At 42.3% G+C, this 19424-nt stretch overlaps 1 protein-coding gene across 4 annotated transcripts in view; it reads left to right on the top strand.

Moving 5' to 3' along the window:
* LOC130916429 (1-phosphatidylinositol 4,5-bisphosphate phosphodiesterase zeta-1-like) overlaps nucleotides 1–17751 on the top strand; it is a 41773-nt gene extending 24022 nt beyond the window's left edge. Inside the window, exons 7-13 of one of the 4 annotated variants that reach the window (XM_057837148.1) lie at nucleotides 3073–3270; nucleotides 3415–3571; nucleotides 3729–3845; nucleotides 4517–4665; nucleotides 14811–14937; nucleotides 15228–15377; nucleotides 15455–17751. In XM_057837148.1, coding sequence (XP_057693131.1) covers nucleotides 3073–3270; nucleotides 3415–3571; nucleotides 3729–3845; nucleotides 4517–4665; nucleotides 14811–14937; nucleotides 15228–15377; nucleotides 15455–15537 — 981 coding nt within the window. In that variant the 3' untranslated portion in view covers nucleotides 15538–17751. Of the gene's footprint in view, nucleotides 1–3072; nucleotides 3271–3414; nucleotides 3572–3728; nucleotides 3846–4492; nucleotides 4666–14810; nucleotides 14938–15227; nucleotides 15378–15454 lie in introns of all 4 variants that reach the window. The other 3 variants (XM_057837147.1, XM_057837150.1, XM_057837149.1) reach the window with 3 other exon arrangements.
* Nucleotides 17752–19424: the final 1673 nt, after the last annotated feature.

Raw genomic sequence — 19424 nt, 5'->3', positions numbered from 1 at the left:
TTTGGTTGTTAATAAAAGTGCCCACAAAAAGCCATCCCACGCCTCTGGGTGTTTGTATGCACGCCGCCACCTTTCTGGAGAGGAAATCGGGCGAACCGAAAACAACCGACGACAACGAGCCAACGTGACTCGCCGGTCCACTTCTCACTACGGTGGGAAGCTGAAAGCACCGCCAATTACCAGTCGAAGGCGAATTGGTAACACGAGTCACCTTCCATAAGGACTGTAGGTAACTCTTTTTCGGTCCCATAATAGCAAAAGTACACTCAATATGGTCCAAAATGTCTATCAAACACAAACCACGTCCGCACTCAACGAATGTGATGGGGACGACCTGGGACGCCGTGAGCGTGCGTCAGCTTCTCGTGGCGCTTTTCGACCGCGTGAATTGGTTCGTCCGCCGAAAACTAGTTCGTCAGCAGAGACTATATGCTCGCGAATTTAATGTTCTTGAGGCGAAAAGTTCGTGAGCTTAAGCGTTCGTGAGCTGAGGTATCACTGTAGTCCGAAAATTGCGGTAATTGTGTTTGATTTTCGGAATTTGTGTTGAAAATGGTAGGGAAAAGTAGAGGGGAACTGCACTGCGCTGCCGATGAAACAAGGAATGGGGAGGACACTCTTCCTCGGTAACTAAATAGGATGGTCTTACCTGGGGTACTCCCAAGGGGCATCACCGCCATTCCCTGATGTTGTTTTAGAACTTTAAAATCTACAGCATGTAAGAATTGAAATAAAATTTAAACCTCAAACATTTAAATGGATATTTTTACTGCATCAAGTTGAAGGATGCATTACTCAGCATTAACAGTCACAGACTTTAATTGAATCTGAATACTTTATGTGTCATGTCGCCATTAGATGCTGCCATTGAAATTGATTACTTCAAGCTGCAGCAGCATTAGCAGCAGGCAAGCATTCCGAGTAAGATTAGCAACAAGAACTGTGAAAAGTGTCGTCGGGAGTACACTTCCAAATTGTCGCAAAATGGCTGACAAGGAGTGCGTGAGAGGAGTGTGTTAGCAAAGTGTCCTTCTGGTTTTAATGAATTGGGACAGCATTCGGAGTGATCCCTTCAAATGGACACTTTGTTGTTGTTGTTGTTGTTTTTTAACCTGTCCTGTTCAGCTGTTTGACACGGAGAATGGAAATCTACGTGTCCGGATGTTTTGAACAGTTTTAATGCTTTACATTGAGAATATTACATACTCCCATTGTGATCATTCAACATAACTCGTTTATGACAAAGCAGCGAACAGGAAAGGGGTACGGTGGAAGAGAAGAAACACAGTAGAAAGAAAAGAAACATAAAGAACAACAAGAAATACATTGAACGCCTACACTAACGAGGAATATGTTGGTGCTATCGTCAGCTAGATGTATTTCCGGTTGACACCATGTGGGGGGCCTGTTGACCAGGGAAAGAAGGGGATGGGCGTCGGGGAGTCTATAAGCTAAGTGATTGAGAGGGGTAGAGTGTACACAAATCAGCTTTGTGATCTACAAACCATTAATCGTGTGAATCCCTTGTGAGTGTAAGCCCGTTGGCAACCGACCCTACACCGCCCCATCGCCAATCCCGGCACTGGGACCCCCACCCGAGCACTCCCAATCACATTCAGCCGCGTGCGAGTCCCACCAAACACGCGACAGCCACGCAGACGAGCGAAGACGTCGCGCGGGTGCAAACCCAGGGCCACGGCCCCCACCCAGCCCGGGGAGTGAGGGTGGCGTTGGGGGGGCGAGGTGGGGGAAGAAGCGCAGCCCACCCCTCCTCCCACAGAGGGGACGCACCACCAACCCCACACTCAGCCCCATCGCTGACGAGCCACCCGGCCCACGAGCCACAGTCGCAGCCCCCCAACCGGCGCCGGGGGTCCCCCCTAGCGGCCCACCAAGCCCAGGGCAGGGCAGGGTCCCCTGCCAAAGCAGGCGACACCCAGCCGGTACACCGGTTTCCAACCAGCGACCCGCGATGGAGCGCAGGGCGGATACCGAGGCAGAGAAGAGAGGGGAAGGCGGAAGCAGGAGAACACCGAGGAGCCACCGCAGGGCGACGCGAGATCGGAGCCCCAACCTCCACGACCTCCCGCGGCCGGCAGCCCAGGTAGAGCGGGAGCCTTGCCATAGAGAGAAAGTCTGGGACCCACCTACCACCCTATTACTGTGGCTGCCAGGTCCCCGGCTGGCAGCCATTACCCAGCACCGTGATGGGATTGTGTGGGGAGGGTAGTGCAAAGTATGCATTAAAATAGGAGAGCTCGGCTTGGGGCAGTGGGACCGCTGCATGGAGATTCTACCAAAGCTGCCCCTCCCACCGCCCTTTGCCAGAGCTCTCCCTTGGAGTATGATGTGTGTGGTGCGTTGAAAAAGGTGCAGGAATGGCGGGGCCTGCCGTGAGGAGGTAACCATGAGCACCCCACCACCACCACTAGGTCCCACCACCACCACTAGGTCCAATCTATCCCATAACCTTGGTGTGTGATGCATTAAAATCAGGGGGGAGCCGGGACAGGACTGTATGGCCCCGTAGTTGAGACACATATAGAGAAAGTACAGCAAACAGTTTGATACAGAGTTATAGAGTATGTCCACATTTCAAACTAGTAGCCCCTTTGAAGAGGGGGAAAAAATGCAAAAAAAAAGTTTTAAATCTGTAGTCTTAACCATGTTGAGCGGGCGTGTTATACTCGTGATTCCTTTTGTTTTTGATAGCTAGTGGCTAATGTCACGGATGTAACTTGTTTACATTGAAACAAGGACATGGTAAAAGGCACTGAAATTGGGTGTTGAAATGTTTTCAGAAAGGCACTGTGTCGACAAGGGTACCAAATAGTAGCCTTGATTGACTGCTTTTTACAAAATGCCATTTTTCATTTTTTTACAATATTTGAGTCTTGAAAATGCAATGTTGAATCAGTAGGTGTTTATGAAATGTTCATTAAGGGTGAATAGTTATCATTGTCGCCTTTTATCTCTAAATGTATCAGTGCGACTTCACATTTTGCTATGCCAGGTCCCATATGCATATGTGCTTGTGTGCGCTTGTGCGTGTGTGTGTAAATGGTCACACAGGACCTAAAGTATAAGATCCTGATCAAGAATAAAAAGCTAAAGCCGCGCACTAGGATAGAAGGAGCATCAGGGACAGAGGCAGAAGACAGTGCAGATGAGGGTGAGGAGGAGGAGGAAGAGGAGGAAGAAGATGAGGAGGAGGATCAACAGAGCAGATCAAAGTTCTGGTCCCCGAGAAAGGCAGGCTCAAAGAAGAAAGTGAGTCAGGGCCATTGAACCAGGTTGAGCCTAGAAAGCTAGAACACTATCAAAACAAAAGTGGTGTAACAACAAATTAGAGCCATATTTGTTACAAAGACATGACTGCCTTCTTGTTTCTGTCCACCTAAATGTAATGAGTAGAAAAAGAGGGTGGTGGTGGCGGAGAAACTGTCCGACCTTGTCATATACACCGTGTCTGTCAAGTTCATCAGCTTTGGTCACTCGAAAGACAGTCAGAACTCCTGTGAGAACACATCTATGGCTGAGAAAAAAGCCCGCAAGCTGGCAAAAGTTTCAGGTAAAGTCACACTCAAAAAGGCAAGCTTGAGTTTGACATTTCAGTTTTGCGTCAGAAAAAGCCAAAATGCCATGACAAATGGAGTTTTGGAAGTAACTTAATGAGTGCATGTAAATATTTGTATCACCTTATTGAACGTGCTGTGCATTTTCCTCAGGTAAAGACTTTGTTCTACACAACCAGAGGTTCCTAAGTAGGATTTATCCAGCGGGCTCCAGGACGTCGTCATCCAACTACAACCCACAGGAGTTTTGGAATGTTGGCTCGCAGCTTGGTAGGTCAAAAGAGGCAATGGGTATTGGCTGTGTGGGAGCACTGTCTTGATGGATTCTGGTTCACAGCCCAGTCCCCTAATGAGTGTTTTACCTGAAAGCCTAAAATTCAACAGTGCTGAACTTGATTTCTTTCTTTTTGAATTCTGGCTGATTCTGATTTCACACGGGCATTTGCTGCTTTGGTTTTGACTGATGTCGCATCTGCCGCACGGCTCGTTTTCATCTGCAAAGACAGCTTGATGTGAATCCTTACAGACTACCGGTGCGGGTTGGGCAGATGGTGGCATTTTTCTATGCGAAACGCTGCAGTGTCTGATCGGCCGGAATAGATCAATCCCAGTTAAATCAGCAGAACATTCTCTAAAGTGATGCAGACGAGCGCTTACAAATGATGATTATGGTTACGACCTGATAGAAAATTTTCCCTAAAGGATCACATCTGTTGTTTGTGGTGCTTTTTTACTCTAGACATTATGCATAGAGGAGACATTTGGTGTTCTCGAATGCCTCCCTGATGCAATACAAAGTACATTGTTGCAAGTCCTTGTAGCACTATCATTAAAAAATTTAAGACGTGCTACAAGATCTGAGCAATTTTTGGGGGGTTACTTTCATTATCTTACCACTGCTCTGGTGGACTTTGCAGTGGCACTCAATTTCCAGTCCCCAGGATTGCCTATGGACCTTAATGATGGCCGTTTCCAAGACAACGGAGGCTGCGGCTACGTCTTGAAACCCGCCGTGCTCATGACCAGCGAAAGGTGCTTCGATCCCAGCTGCAGTCAGCGCGGCATTCCACCAACACATTTGCTGCTCAAGGTATTATTACATATTATTATTATGTATTATTAGTATTTGGCTACACGCAACAAATGTGTGTAATGCATGTGCTTAAAAGATTTTCAAACAGGTGTCAAAAGGGTTCAACTCTAAATGAGTGTCATAAACAGCTTGAACAGTTGCCAGTGAAAACTGCATAAAGAAAAAATTACCTTCATGTGAAAGACAGGTCCTCAAAATCTCATTAATAGTTTTTCTCGAATGTCAGAACACATTTCAGCAAACTCCCCTCCGTTTTCTCTAAACACTTTTCTCAAGCTAGCTCCGCAAAAACTCGCATTCTCTTTGCAAAACGAAACTCTCACTCCAAAACTCCAACTTTCCCTCACAAAACCTGAACTTTCACCACAAAACTATTTTTCCTATGGCCAAAACCAAACTTTGACAACAAAATGGTCCTCACAGCTTGCAAAAATTTAAACACTTTTAGATATCTATTGCACACTTCAATAAAAATTGAAAAAACAATGTTCAGGGTGTGATGTTCTAAATATCCCGTCATCTGTATAGTAATGACATTTCTTTAGTAATCAATAGTAAGTCACAGATTATTTTTAGGGGAATTGAACCCCCATTTATTGATGACAACCAGTACAAACGTACTTTTCCCAAAACAAATATTTCAAAAGAGAACAAAAGCATACATGGGGAAACATGCCACAAATTCTTCTTCTCTCCACTATATGGTTCCCGGTCATACACCTTCTACCGTCATGATGAGAACTCCTCCTCTATGTAGTTGAGGAAAGGTGAGTAGACATACATTGAGGAATTGTTGGTGTATATTGAACCACTTTTATCTGGTTGGTGCGGTGAAAACCGACGTTGTCCCAGATGATGATATAGATAGGAGGAGGCTCGGCTGGAACCAGATTCTGCTGCTCACGGTCAGTCAGGATGACCCGAAGCTCTCCCAGGAATGTGAGGAGATGCTGGGTGTTGAAGGACGTCTCTTCAATTTTGAGTCACTGTGTTTAAGCAATGACGCCCGTGCTTTCATTGTGTTTAACTTTTGATGTCTGAGTCTACCATTTTGCATTGTGTGAGCAAAATGTGTTCAGTGAATGACAATGTGTTCATATGATTGTCCAAAGTGTGTTTTAGCAAGTGCGAAAGTGTTTAGCATAAGTGTGAATGTGTTTAGAGTTTTGTGAAAACGGAGATTGAGGTGAAATGTGTTTGTAGTTAAGCCAACTAGAGGCCTGATTTATTAAATGTGTTTAGGCAACTGGTCATTGTGGTCAGAGATCTACAAATTGTGCTTTAGCAATCGAGAAAAACTAATACGCATGACATTTCCGCACCTCATTTTCTAAGGGTACTAGTTTCAGCCATCAGCTAGTATGCCTTACAGATTGCTACACAATTTAAAAGTGCGGTTAACAAATGCAAAAATGCTGGGGGAGGAGGGCTGGGCTGGCCCCCCTCCCCCCGTCCGCCCTCCCTCCCCGGGCTGGCTGGGTGGGGGCCGTGGTCCTGGGTTGGCGCCCGCGTGGTGTCTTCGCTCGTTTGCGTGGCTGTCATGTGTTTGGTGGGACTTGCGCGTGGCTGGATGTGATTGGGCACGCTCGGGTGGGGGATCCCGGCGTCAGGATTGGTGATGGGGCGGCATAGGGTCGGTTGCCAACGGGCTTACTCTCACAAGAGATTCACATGATACTGGTTTCTAGATCACAGAGCTGATTTGTGTACACTCCCCCCCTTCCAATCACTTAGCTTATAGACTCCCCCAGACCCCTCCCCTTCTTTCCCTGCTCAACAGGCCCATGGTGTGAACTGGAAATACATCTAGCTGACGACAGCACCAACATATTCATCGATAGTGTAGCCGTTCAATGTATTTCTTGTTGTTGTTTGTGTTTCTTTTCATTCTTTTTTCTTCTGTTCCCACATAACCCCTTCCTGTTCGCTGCTTTGTCATAATAAACGAGGTACGTTGAATGATCACAGTGGGAGTATGTCATACTCTCAATTTGAAACATTAAAACTATTCAGACCATCCGAACACTTAGACTTCCATTCTCCATGTCAAACAGTTGAACAGGACAGGTTAAAAAAAATGCTAAAATTTGGCACTGTAGAATCACAATGTGCATCATCAACACGCGCAACCTGTACTGTTTCCAAATATATTGATGCCATTTAAAAGGCATTAAAATTTTTACCACGTCCCTTTCCTACAGGTGATCACTGTCCCCACTGCTATAGACAATGATTTTTCATTTAGGTTGCTCAGTATGTACTTCAAAGAAGCTTTTCGACTGCATAGATGAAATATAAATGCACTGCATTCTCTGCTAGGATGGGGAGGCGCAGTGGAGAGCATCACCTTTGTTCAAATTGTCATCATTTATTATTTGATCCTTTCAGTAGAAACTTTCCTCGAGCCATTGCCGCGGAATCATGAATAACATCGAGTCACCCAAACTTTGAAATTATTCATGTGCTCAGGAAAACGGTCCCCTCTTGAAATTTGTTGATGGTGTTTAGCATTGGGACTAGCAACTTGATGCAAACATCAGTTTACCATAAATCTAAAACAAGCTCACTAGAAGAAATAGAAATTAACATGTTTTAAAGGACACAAGCAGGCTTGACATCAAAGAGGGTCCCTTTAAGCCAGTACTTCTCAAATAGTGGGGCGCAGAGCGATGCCAGGGGTAGCACATGTTTGCCTGGCACCGCCAAACTATTTTCCATGTATTTTTCAAAACACTGTGAGAAATAGTCTGGGACCCAGCCCATTAACGGCCTCTCGAACAAGTATAAAATCAACCGTCCAATCAGATTCGTTTATTTGCGTGATGTGTTCTCAACGAGTAACGTCACTCTTGCGCGCCGACAGTCATCTCTACAACAACACAGATGGCGAACGGGAGAGCCGAGAATATGTTCCAATCCGCGGTAAAACCAGCTTTAAATTACCAAAAACACATCGACACAAGTCATTGACAACAGTCAACATGGCTCGCGCTAACCATGTTGAATAGACGTCTCCATTCTCCACTCACGCTAATTACTTGTCGCTTTAACAACGTCACGTCTGCCCGTTGCTGATTGGTCCACTCCGCTGTCTGTTTGCTGTGGCTTGCTCCGCCCTCGGAATTTGATCCGCCGGACGGTCACCAGACTCAATCGCTGGAACAGGGGTGAGTCTGGTATAGACCCCAATCACGTGATCGCTGTATTGTGCCGCCATATTGTCCGTTATTGTGTGTCCGTATTGTCGTTGATTGTAGTTTCTAACGGTGGATTCACTTGCAAATTATGGAAGCCCCAGTGCTTTCAGACGCTGTAAACTCATTGGGTGAGTTGCATAAAAGCCGTTATTTGGAAAAGCTGCGGTCGATCCAGTCGCCAGATCCATATTTGATGCCCAAACCGATGTTTCCTCCCGTCCGGTCCCGTCCCGTGCGTCAGAGCTCGTCCTGAGACCAGAAAATTTCCAATCCTACTCTAGTTTATGTCACGATGAGGAGTCGGGTACCCAAAATCGGCACCGGCCCAAATATAAACCGACATTTGGTCACCTGAGCGTCACTGTTGTCAAAATTGTAAAATGAAACTTGATCGACGACGGGCCGGTGTTCCGAAAAATACGTAGCTGCCCCGCGTGAAATGTCCCCCCTGACGGGAGCGCTTATTTATAACGCTTTATTGACGTAAAAACATCAAATGTTTTCATGGACGCATTACAGTAATGGATTTACGACTGTAAGATCAGTTTTAAATAATTAAATTACATAAAATGTTAGTACTGTATTTTAGTAACAAATCGTGGACTGGGCCACATAACCATCTTTGAACAGAAATGTATTAGTCTACAGCAGGGGTGTCCAAACTTTTTGCAAAGGGGGCCAGATTTGGTGTGGTAAAAATGTGGGGGGCCGACCTTTGCGGACGTCCTTTATGTAGAACAATATATTGAAGCAAATTTTAGCAAGCCATTCTGTGTCACATTTGCTCTATTTTTTTTTTTTTTTAATTATCGTATTTTTCGGAGTATAAGTCGCAGTTTTTTTTTCATAGTTTGGCTGGGGGTACTACATACTCTGTAGCGACTTATGTGTGAAATTATTCAAACATTATATCATTTCACATGTTATTTTGGTGTTTTGGAGTCACACCTATGGTTTGGTAAACCTGTTAGCATGTTCTTTATACTATAGTTATCTGAATAGCTCTTAATATATGTTACGTTAACATTCCGGCAACGTTTGCATTTCGTTGTTCATGTATGATGTAACATGATCATACTGTACACTATTCAGCATGTTGTCCTTAATTGCATTTTTATTTTAAATTGCCTTTCAAGATTACATATCTGTTCTACGTGTTGGATTTGATCAAGTAAATTTCCTCCCAAAATGCGACTTATACTCTGGTGCGACTTATATATGTTTTTTCCCTCTTTGTTGGGCATTTTATGGCTTATGTGACTTATACTCAGGTGTGACTTATAGTCCGCAAAATATGGTAATAATTTCAAGAATCTCGCAACTGGCCTTTGTGGCGTTCTCTTTCGACTCTCAGCCTCTTGCGAAATACTAATGCTGTAAAATTAAACTAGCTTCAAATTGCTTCAATTTCTCGCTACATATCGTCCCTGTAATCTTGTCTTACATGTCAGTGTGTCTTTTTTGGTAATATAGCCTCACATTGAAATCTTTAAAAACAGCAACTGCCTCTTTGCAAATGAGGCAGACACAGTTGTTGCGTATTTTAGTGAAGAAATAGTCCAATTTCCGCCTATCCTTAAAGTGTCGGCTGTCGCAGTCAGCTTTCTTTTTTTTTTGTTGATTGTCGCCATTTTAGAAAATTGGGAGTAAAGGGTCACACAGGCTAATTTTGCTCAGAGTGCTGCTGCCTTTTAGTGGGTAAATGAGGAGCAGCATTTAGTGTGTAAGCTACTTCATATGCTGGTAGCAGTACTGCTGACCAATTTATTAAGTCTTTGTGCGGGCCAGACGTTATTGATTTTATGACAGAGGCTGGGGGCCGGATGAAATTTGACCACGGGCCGCATTTGGCCCCCGGGCCTGACTTTGGACATGTCTGGTCTACAGGTTTTCACGACCATATCCCAATGACAATCACACAGGTATGACATTTATTAGTTCAAGCAGAGTAAAATAATACATATTCACGGTACAAGAAAGTCGTTTCCGTGTGGGCGCTCCCGTCAGGGGGGACATTTCACGCAGGGCGGCTATTTTTCAGCACAACACCTGTTGTTGCGCTCACCTTCTTGCTGCGCGACCGTGGCGACGACCTTCATAGTCTGATGATGTCTACGATCGTGTAGGCATCATATTGATGTTTTCGCCGCTGTCTAACGGCTGTCGACACAAACGCATCATGGACCGAGATAAACAAACCGTGCTGCTTTTGAGATTTGCCCTTTTAACAATGGGCACACAGCAAGTACTAAAATGACCGTTTATCTTCTCTGTTACTGCAACCAACCACCGCACATGCCTTCACCATTTTGATTAATCAATGTTAACGATTGTCAGGAAGGTTTTTGGGTTCATTTACTAGGCGGTGATTCCTTAGACAAGCAGAAAAACACGCATTAATAGGCGGAATGTATACGTAGCGGTAATATGTAAACACGATGAGCTGACGGACAATATGGCGGCACCAGTCAGGGGGGTGGAGTCGTGACGTCATGTGATTGGGGTCTATACCAGGCAAGGGGGGAACATGCTTTTTTTTTTTTTTTTTGCCGTACTGAAATAAAGTGTACTTGCACATCCACTCAGTGGGTGGCAGTGGTGCTCTCATTTTCAAAGTGCGCGCAGTATCTGAAGTAAGCAAGAGCACACAGAAGAGAGATATGAAGAGCTGTGTGCCGTTTTCGAAAGCCGTTTTCCGGCCGGACTCACGCAGCGACCCACTGTCTTCTCCGGTTCTCACGTGTCCGCCCGAGAAGTGCCATTTTCGACTTGGGATCGTCACGACGACCGCCCTCACCTACGGTTCTCCCTCGGCCGCCAAGAATGCGCTTTTTTCGGGCCGTTTGACTTTTGGCTTTGACATTTAATACAGTGGTAGATGAGGAAAGACCACTGTTTACTGTGTCTAAAAATGATTATAGCGGATAGCCGGAAGCCAAATCAATTAAGACGCCACTTAAAGACATTAGACCCCAATCTCATTGATAAGCCGCTTGGTTGTTTTTCAGCGAAAACGTGCCGAATATCGCCAACAATCGTCCCGCTTTGTCGGTGTTATATATCAGTAAACCAGTGAGCACTGTTAGCATGCTAACTAACTAACGTTTATCTTTTAAGACCTACAGCTCTTTCTATCCATGGATTGCTTTAACAGAATGTTAATGCCATCTTGTTGATTTATTGTTATAATAAACAAATAAATTACTTATGTACAGTATGTTGAATGTATATATCCGTCTTGTGTATTATCTTTCCATTCTAACATTTATTTACAGAAAAATATGGCATATTTTATAGATGGTTTGAATTGCCATTATTTATGATTAATTAATTTTTAAGCTGTAATTAACTCAATTAAAAATCTTAATTGTTTGACAGCCCTAGTTTTGAACAATATCTATTCTTGAATTAAGAACATTTCTGACAAACAAGTTTTTAAATATTAAATATACATTTTGCTTAAGATAAGTCCTTTAAGAAAAATACCTAGCTGAAAATTAGCTTATTTCAAGAAATCTGAGTAAAATTTAATTGAAGCACTGGCAGATAATTTCATTTATTTGTAGTAGATTTAAACTGAAAACAAGGTAATCTCCCCTGCCCCCCAGTTTTAAGGAGGGGTGGTTTTACAGTGCATATGTATTGGTTTAGGTGGTACACCGTTCGATTCAAAACTTTGTTTTCAAAAACTATAAAAGAAATATTTTGAAAACTTCCAGAATAAGTGTCTGGATTTTATAAACAAATCTAAATTGCAATATTTGAACACAAATTATATTAACATACACAAGAAATATAAACTAGTTAATCATCTTTTAACTATCCTGGAATACAAAAAAATAAACGCTTCTGCGCATTCGTGTAATGTTGAAAATCGCCGCGAATGCAGCGGTTCCAAAGTAAACGCTACAAACTTTCGATGAAGAAAGGAACATTTACTTACGTTTGAGCATGGACGGTGATGGGGGAAAATATTACATTATGCCTTTGTGATGTATGATTGCTTCTGTGACCTAGATTGTAACAATTTCTATTGTTTTTTACCTTGAGTTTCATAGTTAGGAGGGAATCTCACGAGATAACTTGTTTTGCACCATAGCACGCGCTTGAGTCCCATAGTTAGGAGGGAATCTCATGAGATAACTTGTTTTGCACCATAGTATTGTTTCTAACACGCCTGGGTTCCATAGTTAGGAGGGAATCTCACGAGATAACTTGTTTTGCAGTCATAATATTTACTGTGGGAACACAACATCTGCTACCGGACGGCACAACCTGGGAACCACGCAGGGAAAAGCCGCTTTTTCGAGGGGCTGAACCAAAAGTAGCTTTGTCATTGGACGGGGCTGCGCCGCCTGGGAGCAGAGGTTGGCCGTCTCCGCCCCCGTGTGGAACGTTCCTACAAAAATTGGGCATTTCCGGGCGACCAGTGAAGTCTGCCAGCGGGTCACGTACGGATCGCCTGGCTTTGTTCCTTCGCCGCCTTACTGGAGCGTTGGCTCCCGCTCATTTGTCACGGTAAGCGATTTTCATTGCTAAGGAACACCTGGTTGTGCTGTAACGGTAGCGCGGGGATTCTGGGATTGACGAACTCAATCTAGCGTCATCGTTACCCTTGTTATGCTCGTTTTTGATGCTTGTTGCTTGCTCTTGTAGGATTGTAATCAATAAATCTCATTTATTCTGCATTTTCTAATCAATAAACATCGTCTATTGAGCAAAAGTGTGCCTGGTTGCTGACTCACCGCGAACCCGGAAATTTCGGAAAACAGACGGACATGTAGAAAAGTTCTCCTCAGACACATCCTGCCATGTGGCTGCACACAACTGCACGGCGCTCTCTCACTGTAACGTCTTCGCCGTGTCTATAAACATTTATTTTGGGGCTGTCAAACGATTAAAATTTTTAATTGAGTTAATTACAGCTTAAAAATTAATCATAATTAATTGCAATTCAAACCATCTATAAAATATGCCATATTTTTCTGTAAATTATTGTTGGAATGGAAAGATAAGCCACAAGACGGATATAAAAATTCAACATATGGTACATACCGTAATTTCCCGAATATAACGCGCACTTTTTTCCCCAAAATTCACTCGTAAAATCATGGGTGCGCGTTATTCACGGGTACAGGGACGGAGACAGAAAAAATTGATCATGATTCATGTTCCATTGTAAGCATGGACCAGCACAATATCACCTAATCCGAACAACAGTGATATACTAAGTTTCATGTGGTAAATAATTGTTTGCGTGATATTTTTCACATCTAATAAAATCAAAATGTTTTTTTTTGTACTATTCGTTTATTATTTACCGGTACATTTTTCTTACCTTATCGTTGCAACATGCCGGCACATGGCGATGTTGTCTTGAAGAGAACATAAAGGCGATCCGTTTCGTATAAATGTTGACCGTGTGGCGAGCTAGGACAGGAGTCTGAGGAAGAGTGTCGAACCACTGAGCCAAGCTGCGTTGTTTTATTTACATTGAAACTCACAAAGTAACAACGTACGTCTTGCACGCAAATCGCGGGACATTTCTTTACTTCCGGCTGTTCCCTTAACTAAACTCTTCCCCCCGGGAACTACACAACTTGCCAACATTAGTTCCGCTGGTGAAGTCTGTTAAAACTCGCTACAACTCCTTACTTTGTTAAAATTATTATCGTATACTGTGAGCAATTTTACCACAGAAAATTACTATTCTATTTTTTAGAAAAAATATTTGACAGAAGGATTAAAAAATGCTGCAACCGCTTACTTTATATAAGTTTGAGACACGAGACTCATATTTTGTGGTGCTAAAATTAGGGTGCGCTTTATACACAGGTACAAGAATTTTCCCTAGATTTTACAGGTAAAGTTGGGGTGCGCGTTATACACGGATGCGCGTTATATTCAGGAAATTACGGTAAGTACTATATTTGTTTATTACAACAAGAAATCAACAAGATGGCATTAACATTATTAACATTCTCTTAAAGCAATCCATGGATAGAAAGACTTGTAGTTCTTAAAAGATAAATGTTAGTACAAGTTATAGAAATTTAATATTAAAACCCCTCTTAATGTTTTCGTTTTATTAAAGTTTGTAAAATTTTCAATCAAAAAATAAACTAGTAGGTCGCCATTGATGATGTCAATAATTACACCATGCTCACTCATTGTGCTGAAACCCAGAAAATCATTTGGACCCAAACGCCAGCAGAGGGCGCCAAACACCAAAAAACAAGTAACAAGAAGACATTACACTGCTGTCATTTTAATCTGTTTGAGCGGGGCATGTGCGTTAATTGCGTCAAATATTTTAACATGATTAATTTAAAAAATTAATTACCGCCCGTTAACGCGATAATTTTGACAGCCCTATTAATGCCATATTCATGTTGCACGTGTATGTTCATGATGTAACTTCTTTAATACCTTTGGATAACATGAGTCCAACTGAATGTAAAAGAGTTCTTCTTCACCACCACTAATAAATATTATCAGGGTGAACAATTTGACAGAACACCGGCTGTGAACGCGCGCGCGTGTGTGTGTGTGTGTGGGGGGGGGGGGGGGGGGGAGTCATGTTAACAGCCAATCAAACTTGCGTTTGAGGGGTGGGTGGGTGTGTGGACTAGTGCATTTAGCAAGTGAAAAGGGGTCAATGTAAGTCTGAACATATTGAAAGTACTGTAATTCATTTAATAATGGTAGAGTTAATTGTATCCTTACAACATGGAAAGACAATCTAAATTACCTATATAATTTAAATCATTATATGTTGCAAATAAGGTTGCGTAAAAGTTGGTGGGGACAATTTGAGCATCCTGAAAAGTTGGTAGTGTTTTGTCCCTACCGTCCCTACGCCCTTGCTTTAAGATGATGATGAATGATAAATGATCATTCCCAGTACTGTCCATCTTACTTTACGTTCTGTATGCACGTCATCAGGTGATTAGTGGGTCCAATCTACCATTACCCAAGAGCGGCAAGACTCTGGACCCATTTGTCAGAGTTGAGATTCATGGGATTGGATCCGACTGCAACAGAAAAAACACAAGCACAGTCAAAAACAACTGTGAGTACTTAAGCACTCAGTATGTAACAACTCATCACATTTCAAGACTTGAGTTCAAAATGCTCGATTCAGCTGAGAGGCATCAGTCTTATTTTTGGGATAAAAAGTCAGAAATTGTTGAATGTTCACCAAACAAAACATTAAATAACCACAAATTTTAAAAACACTAAGCATTAATTCAAATTCAATTAATAAAATGTGACTATTTGTAACCATGTTCAATATTAGTAGGAAAATATGACATTGACCAAATTTGGGCTTAACTTATTCACTACCATTATTGATTGCAGCGCTGAATCCTTTTTGGGATACCGACATGAACTTCCGCATCAGCGTTCCGGACCTGTGCCTGGTCCGTTTCTGTGTCCGAGACCAGACCGGCTTTCTATCCAGTGATTTTGTGGGTCAATACACGCTTCCCTTCAGCAGCTTAAAGAAAGGTCAGCAGTTTTTTGTTGTTGTCAAGATTCCTGTTGATTGCATTTTTGGCTATCTTAAAGATTCTCCCCAACTCCAGGCTATCGCTGGGTCCCACTTTGGTCCCGAGACGGATGCAGCTTGGATCCAGCGTCTCTTTTCGTCTTTGTCTGGTATTCCTAAAAAGATCTCAAATCGACACTCGCATGCTTATAGAAAAACAAGTGCCACCGACGGAGATGAGTGCAGCACAGCAACACAACAAAAAGATGCAAATAAATCAGACGGTTGCATCTGCTGTTATAAATACCAGTTTTATTGTTTGAAAATAGATGTGCCATATTCCTGCTAGTGCTGCACAAGGGAAAAGACCAGAATACTCCAACAAACCAACATCTCTATTTTACAGCTTGTATAAACTGAAGTGAAGGGGAAAATCCCTGGAGTGAAATTGTAGTTTCCTGGTGACAAAATTAATATTTGAAGCCAGATTCAGTTAATGTGAGCAAAGTTGTTTTCCCTCTCAGAACGATAAATGCTATGCTTTTATTGTGGTTGGGACCTAACAAGTGGTGCCAGGTTACACTAACACTCCACTTAGCTCTACTATGAAAGAAAGGATCTTCTTTTTTCATGCCCCAAAGCATTACTCTTTCTCTCCCACGTGAGGAATCCAGCAGGGAATCATATAAATAGCATCCACAGAGGTATACATTATTGAAGTAAATCCAATGAAGCAAAGTCTATTTCTGTCCGGCTTCATCACCAAATCCAAAATCCCATAAATGAGACTTTCAGAGGAGAGCTGAGCAGGCCTGTCAGCTGGAGGATGGCATGAAGATAACATGAGGACCTGCCCGGCATACCTTACAGCTCTGTGGTAGCTGTGTGGGTGGTACCCACTCATGTGGGAAGTGTAGGTTTCAAGTTAAACTTAAGTCCCATGGGCCAGGTCTCGAATGTGTTGCCTCCATGAAAGTTAGTCTCCAGTTCACATGTGAGTCGTTGCCTCATGTACAAGTCATACACAAGTAAATGGACTGCAGCTCAACTTTATGGTTATCGTTGTGCTTTTGGCTCAAACTTGAAAAATGCGTTAATACAGCAGTATTTCAACAGCCTGCAGATACAATAACAAATGAAGCTTTTTGAACTGTTGTTGACAAAATAATATATTTGAGCTGTTGCCGTTCTATTATAGGTGTCATCGACTCTTGTTTAAACCAAAGTAAAAATTTTGGGGATTCTTTAAAATGTATAGTAAAGTAAAAAGCTACAAAAGAAATACTCATCAAAGTTAAATCCAGCTGAATTGTCATGAAGCAGTGATTATTTCATATAACCTACACTTAACTTAAATTACTACTTAATTCATGCCGGTTTTGTCACAAAGAAATCAGTGCCTTTCTGCCATGAATATCTATCTATATATAGTATATATTTGATAGTGATCCCTCGCTACTTCGGTCTTCAAACTTAGCATCTTTAGTCCATTGTGGATTTTTTTTACAATTGAAAAAGAAATAAATAAATGCAGTATTTTATAGAGCTTTCCCGATCCGATCACGTCGTCTTTCACTCTCGCTCCTGCCGCTTTTCTTGGTCAGGCAGTGCACTGGAATTGCTTCTCAAAGTAAACTATGATTCACAGACGTAAATGTTTGATTTCGCTATAGACGCATGGAAGCCGAATTTTCAAAGCGCAGCATATGTCAATCATCGTTTAATTTGTTAAACAGTTGCTGTGGCAACTTACTGTAAGTGAGCAGCTTGAACAGATATGAGTGGACACACTCCATGAAGCATTCAATAAAGACAAGCATTTTTCTATGTTGTTCTTGTTTAAAAATAATTCAGTGGTAACGTTTAAAACTTATCATAATTATTATATTTGAAATGATTAAAAAACAGTTATTAAAATATATATACAACCGTCCCAAAGTTTGGGGTCCCTTTGACCCCAAACCTTTGAACCGGAGTGTACATAATGAAAAATCCCATATGATACACTCCCCAAACTTTTGAACGGTAGTGTATATCCCTAAAAGTTTTTTTTCTTCCCATTATACTTCGGGGGAAAAAAGGGGAAAAAAACGTCTTATGTTTTCCAATGCTAAATCTGAATAAATATATTGAACTTACAACTACTTTGCAGATTTTCACATCACGGGGAGTTCTGGACTCCATTAACCGCAAAAAATGAGGGATCACTATATATACAGTCTCCCACAAAAGTGAGTACACCCCTCGCATTTCTGCAGATATTTAAGTATATATTTTCATGGGACAACACTGACAACATGGCACTTTGACATAAATGAAAAGTAGTCTGCTTATATAATAGAGAATTTATTTCCCCTCAAAATGACTCAAAATATAGTCATTAATATCTAAACCCCGGGCAACAAAAGTGAGTATACCCCTTAGAAACTATATCCCTAAATGTCCAAATCGAGTACTGCTTGTCATTTTCCCTCCAAAATGTCATGTGACTCATTAGTGTTACTAGGTTTAGGTGTGCAAAGGGAGCAGGTGTGTTCAAATTTGTAGTGAAGTTCTCACACTCTCTCATACTGGTCACTGAAAGTTCCAGTGCGAGGATCCTAAAAGACATATTGTTACGCTACATGAAGATGGCCAAGGCTACAAGAAGATTGCCAACACCCTGAAACTGAGATGCAGCACAGTGGCTAAGATCATCCAGCGTTTTAAAAGAGCAGGGTCCACTCAGAACAGCCCTCGGGTTGGTCGTCCAAAGAAGCGTCACATCCAAACGCTTTGAGAGATCGTCGCAGGAGTGCTGTCAGCATTGCTGCAGAGATTGAAGAGGTGGGGGGTCAGCCTGTTAGTGCTCAGACCATACGCTGCACTCTACATCAAATTGAGGTGAATGGCTGTCATCCCAGGAGGAAGCCTCTTCTGAAGACGGTACACAAAAAAGCCCACAAACAGTTTGCTGAAGACATGTCAACAAAGCACATGGATTACTGGAACCATGTCCTATGGTATGATGAGACGAAGATTAATTTGTTTGGTTCCAATGGTCTCAAGCATGTGTGGCGGCGACCAGGTGAGGAGTACAAAGATAAGTGTGTCATGCCTACAGTCAAGCATGGTGGTGGGAATGTCATGGTCTGGGGCTGCATGAGTGCTGTAGGTGTTGGAGAGTTACATTCCATTGAGGGAAACATGAACTCCCAACATGCACTGTGAAATACTGCAGCAGAGCATGATCCCCTCCCTCCAGAAACTGGGTCGCAGGGCAATGTTCCAGCCTGACAATAACCCCAAACACACCTCTAAGATGACCACTGCTTTACTGAAAAGACTGAGGGTAAAGGTGATGGCCAAGCATGTCTCCAGACTTGAACATAATAAAACCTCTTTGGGGGATCCTCAAGCGGAATGTGGAGGAGCGCAAAGTCTCAAATATCCGGCAGCTCCGCAACATCGTCATGGAGGAGTGGAAGAGCATTCCAGTGGCAACCTGTGAAGCTCTGGTCAACTCCATGCCCAGGAGAGTAAAGTTCTGGATAATAGTGGTGGCCACACAAAATATTTACAGTTGACATGTTGTTTGTTAATATTGACAGCTTTCGCTAAGACAGTACTCAACTTGGACATTTAGGAGTGTGGTTTCTAAGGGGTGTACTCACTTTTGTTGCCAGGGGTTTAGATACTGATGGCTAGATTTTGAGGGGAAAATAAATGAACTCTTATATAAACTGCACACAGACTGCTTTTCATTGTGTCAAAGTGTCATTTTGTCAGTGTTGTCCCAGGAACAGATATACTTAAATACCTGCAGAAATGCGAGGGGTGTAATATATATATATATACAGTGGGGAGAAGAAGTATTTGATACACAGTCAATGGGAAAACCCATTGGCAGTGTATCAAATACTTCTTCTCCCCACTGTAAATATATATATATATATATATATATATATATATATATATATATATATATATATATATATATATATATATATATATAAATAAATATATATAAATATATATATATATATATATATATATATATATATATATATATATATATTGCAGACGTG

The sequence above is a fragment of the Corythoichthys intestinalis genome, chromosome 5, assembly GCF_030265065.1.
Source record: "Corythoichthys intestinalis isolate RoL2023-P3 chromosome 5, ASM3026506v1, whole genome shotgun sequence".
NCBI classification, from domain to species: domain Eukaryota; kingdom Metazoa; phylum Chordata; class Actinopteri; order Syngnathiformes; family Syngnathidae; genus Corythoichthys; species Corythoichthys intestinalis.
Note: the sequence above shows the minus strand (reverse complement) of the source record. Positions and strands in the feature narration are given on the sequence as shown.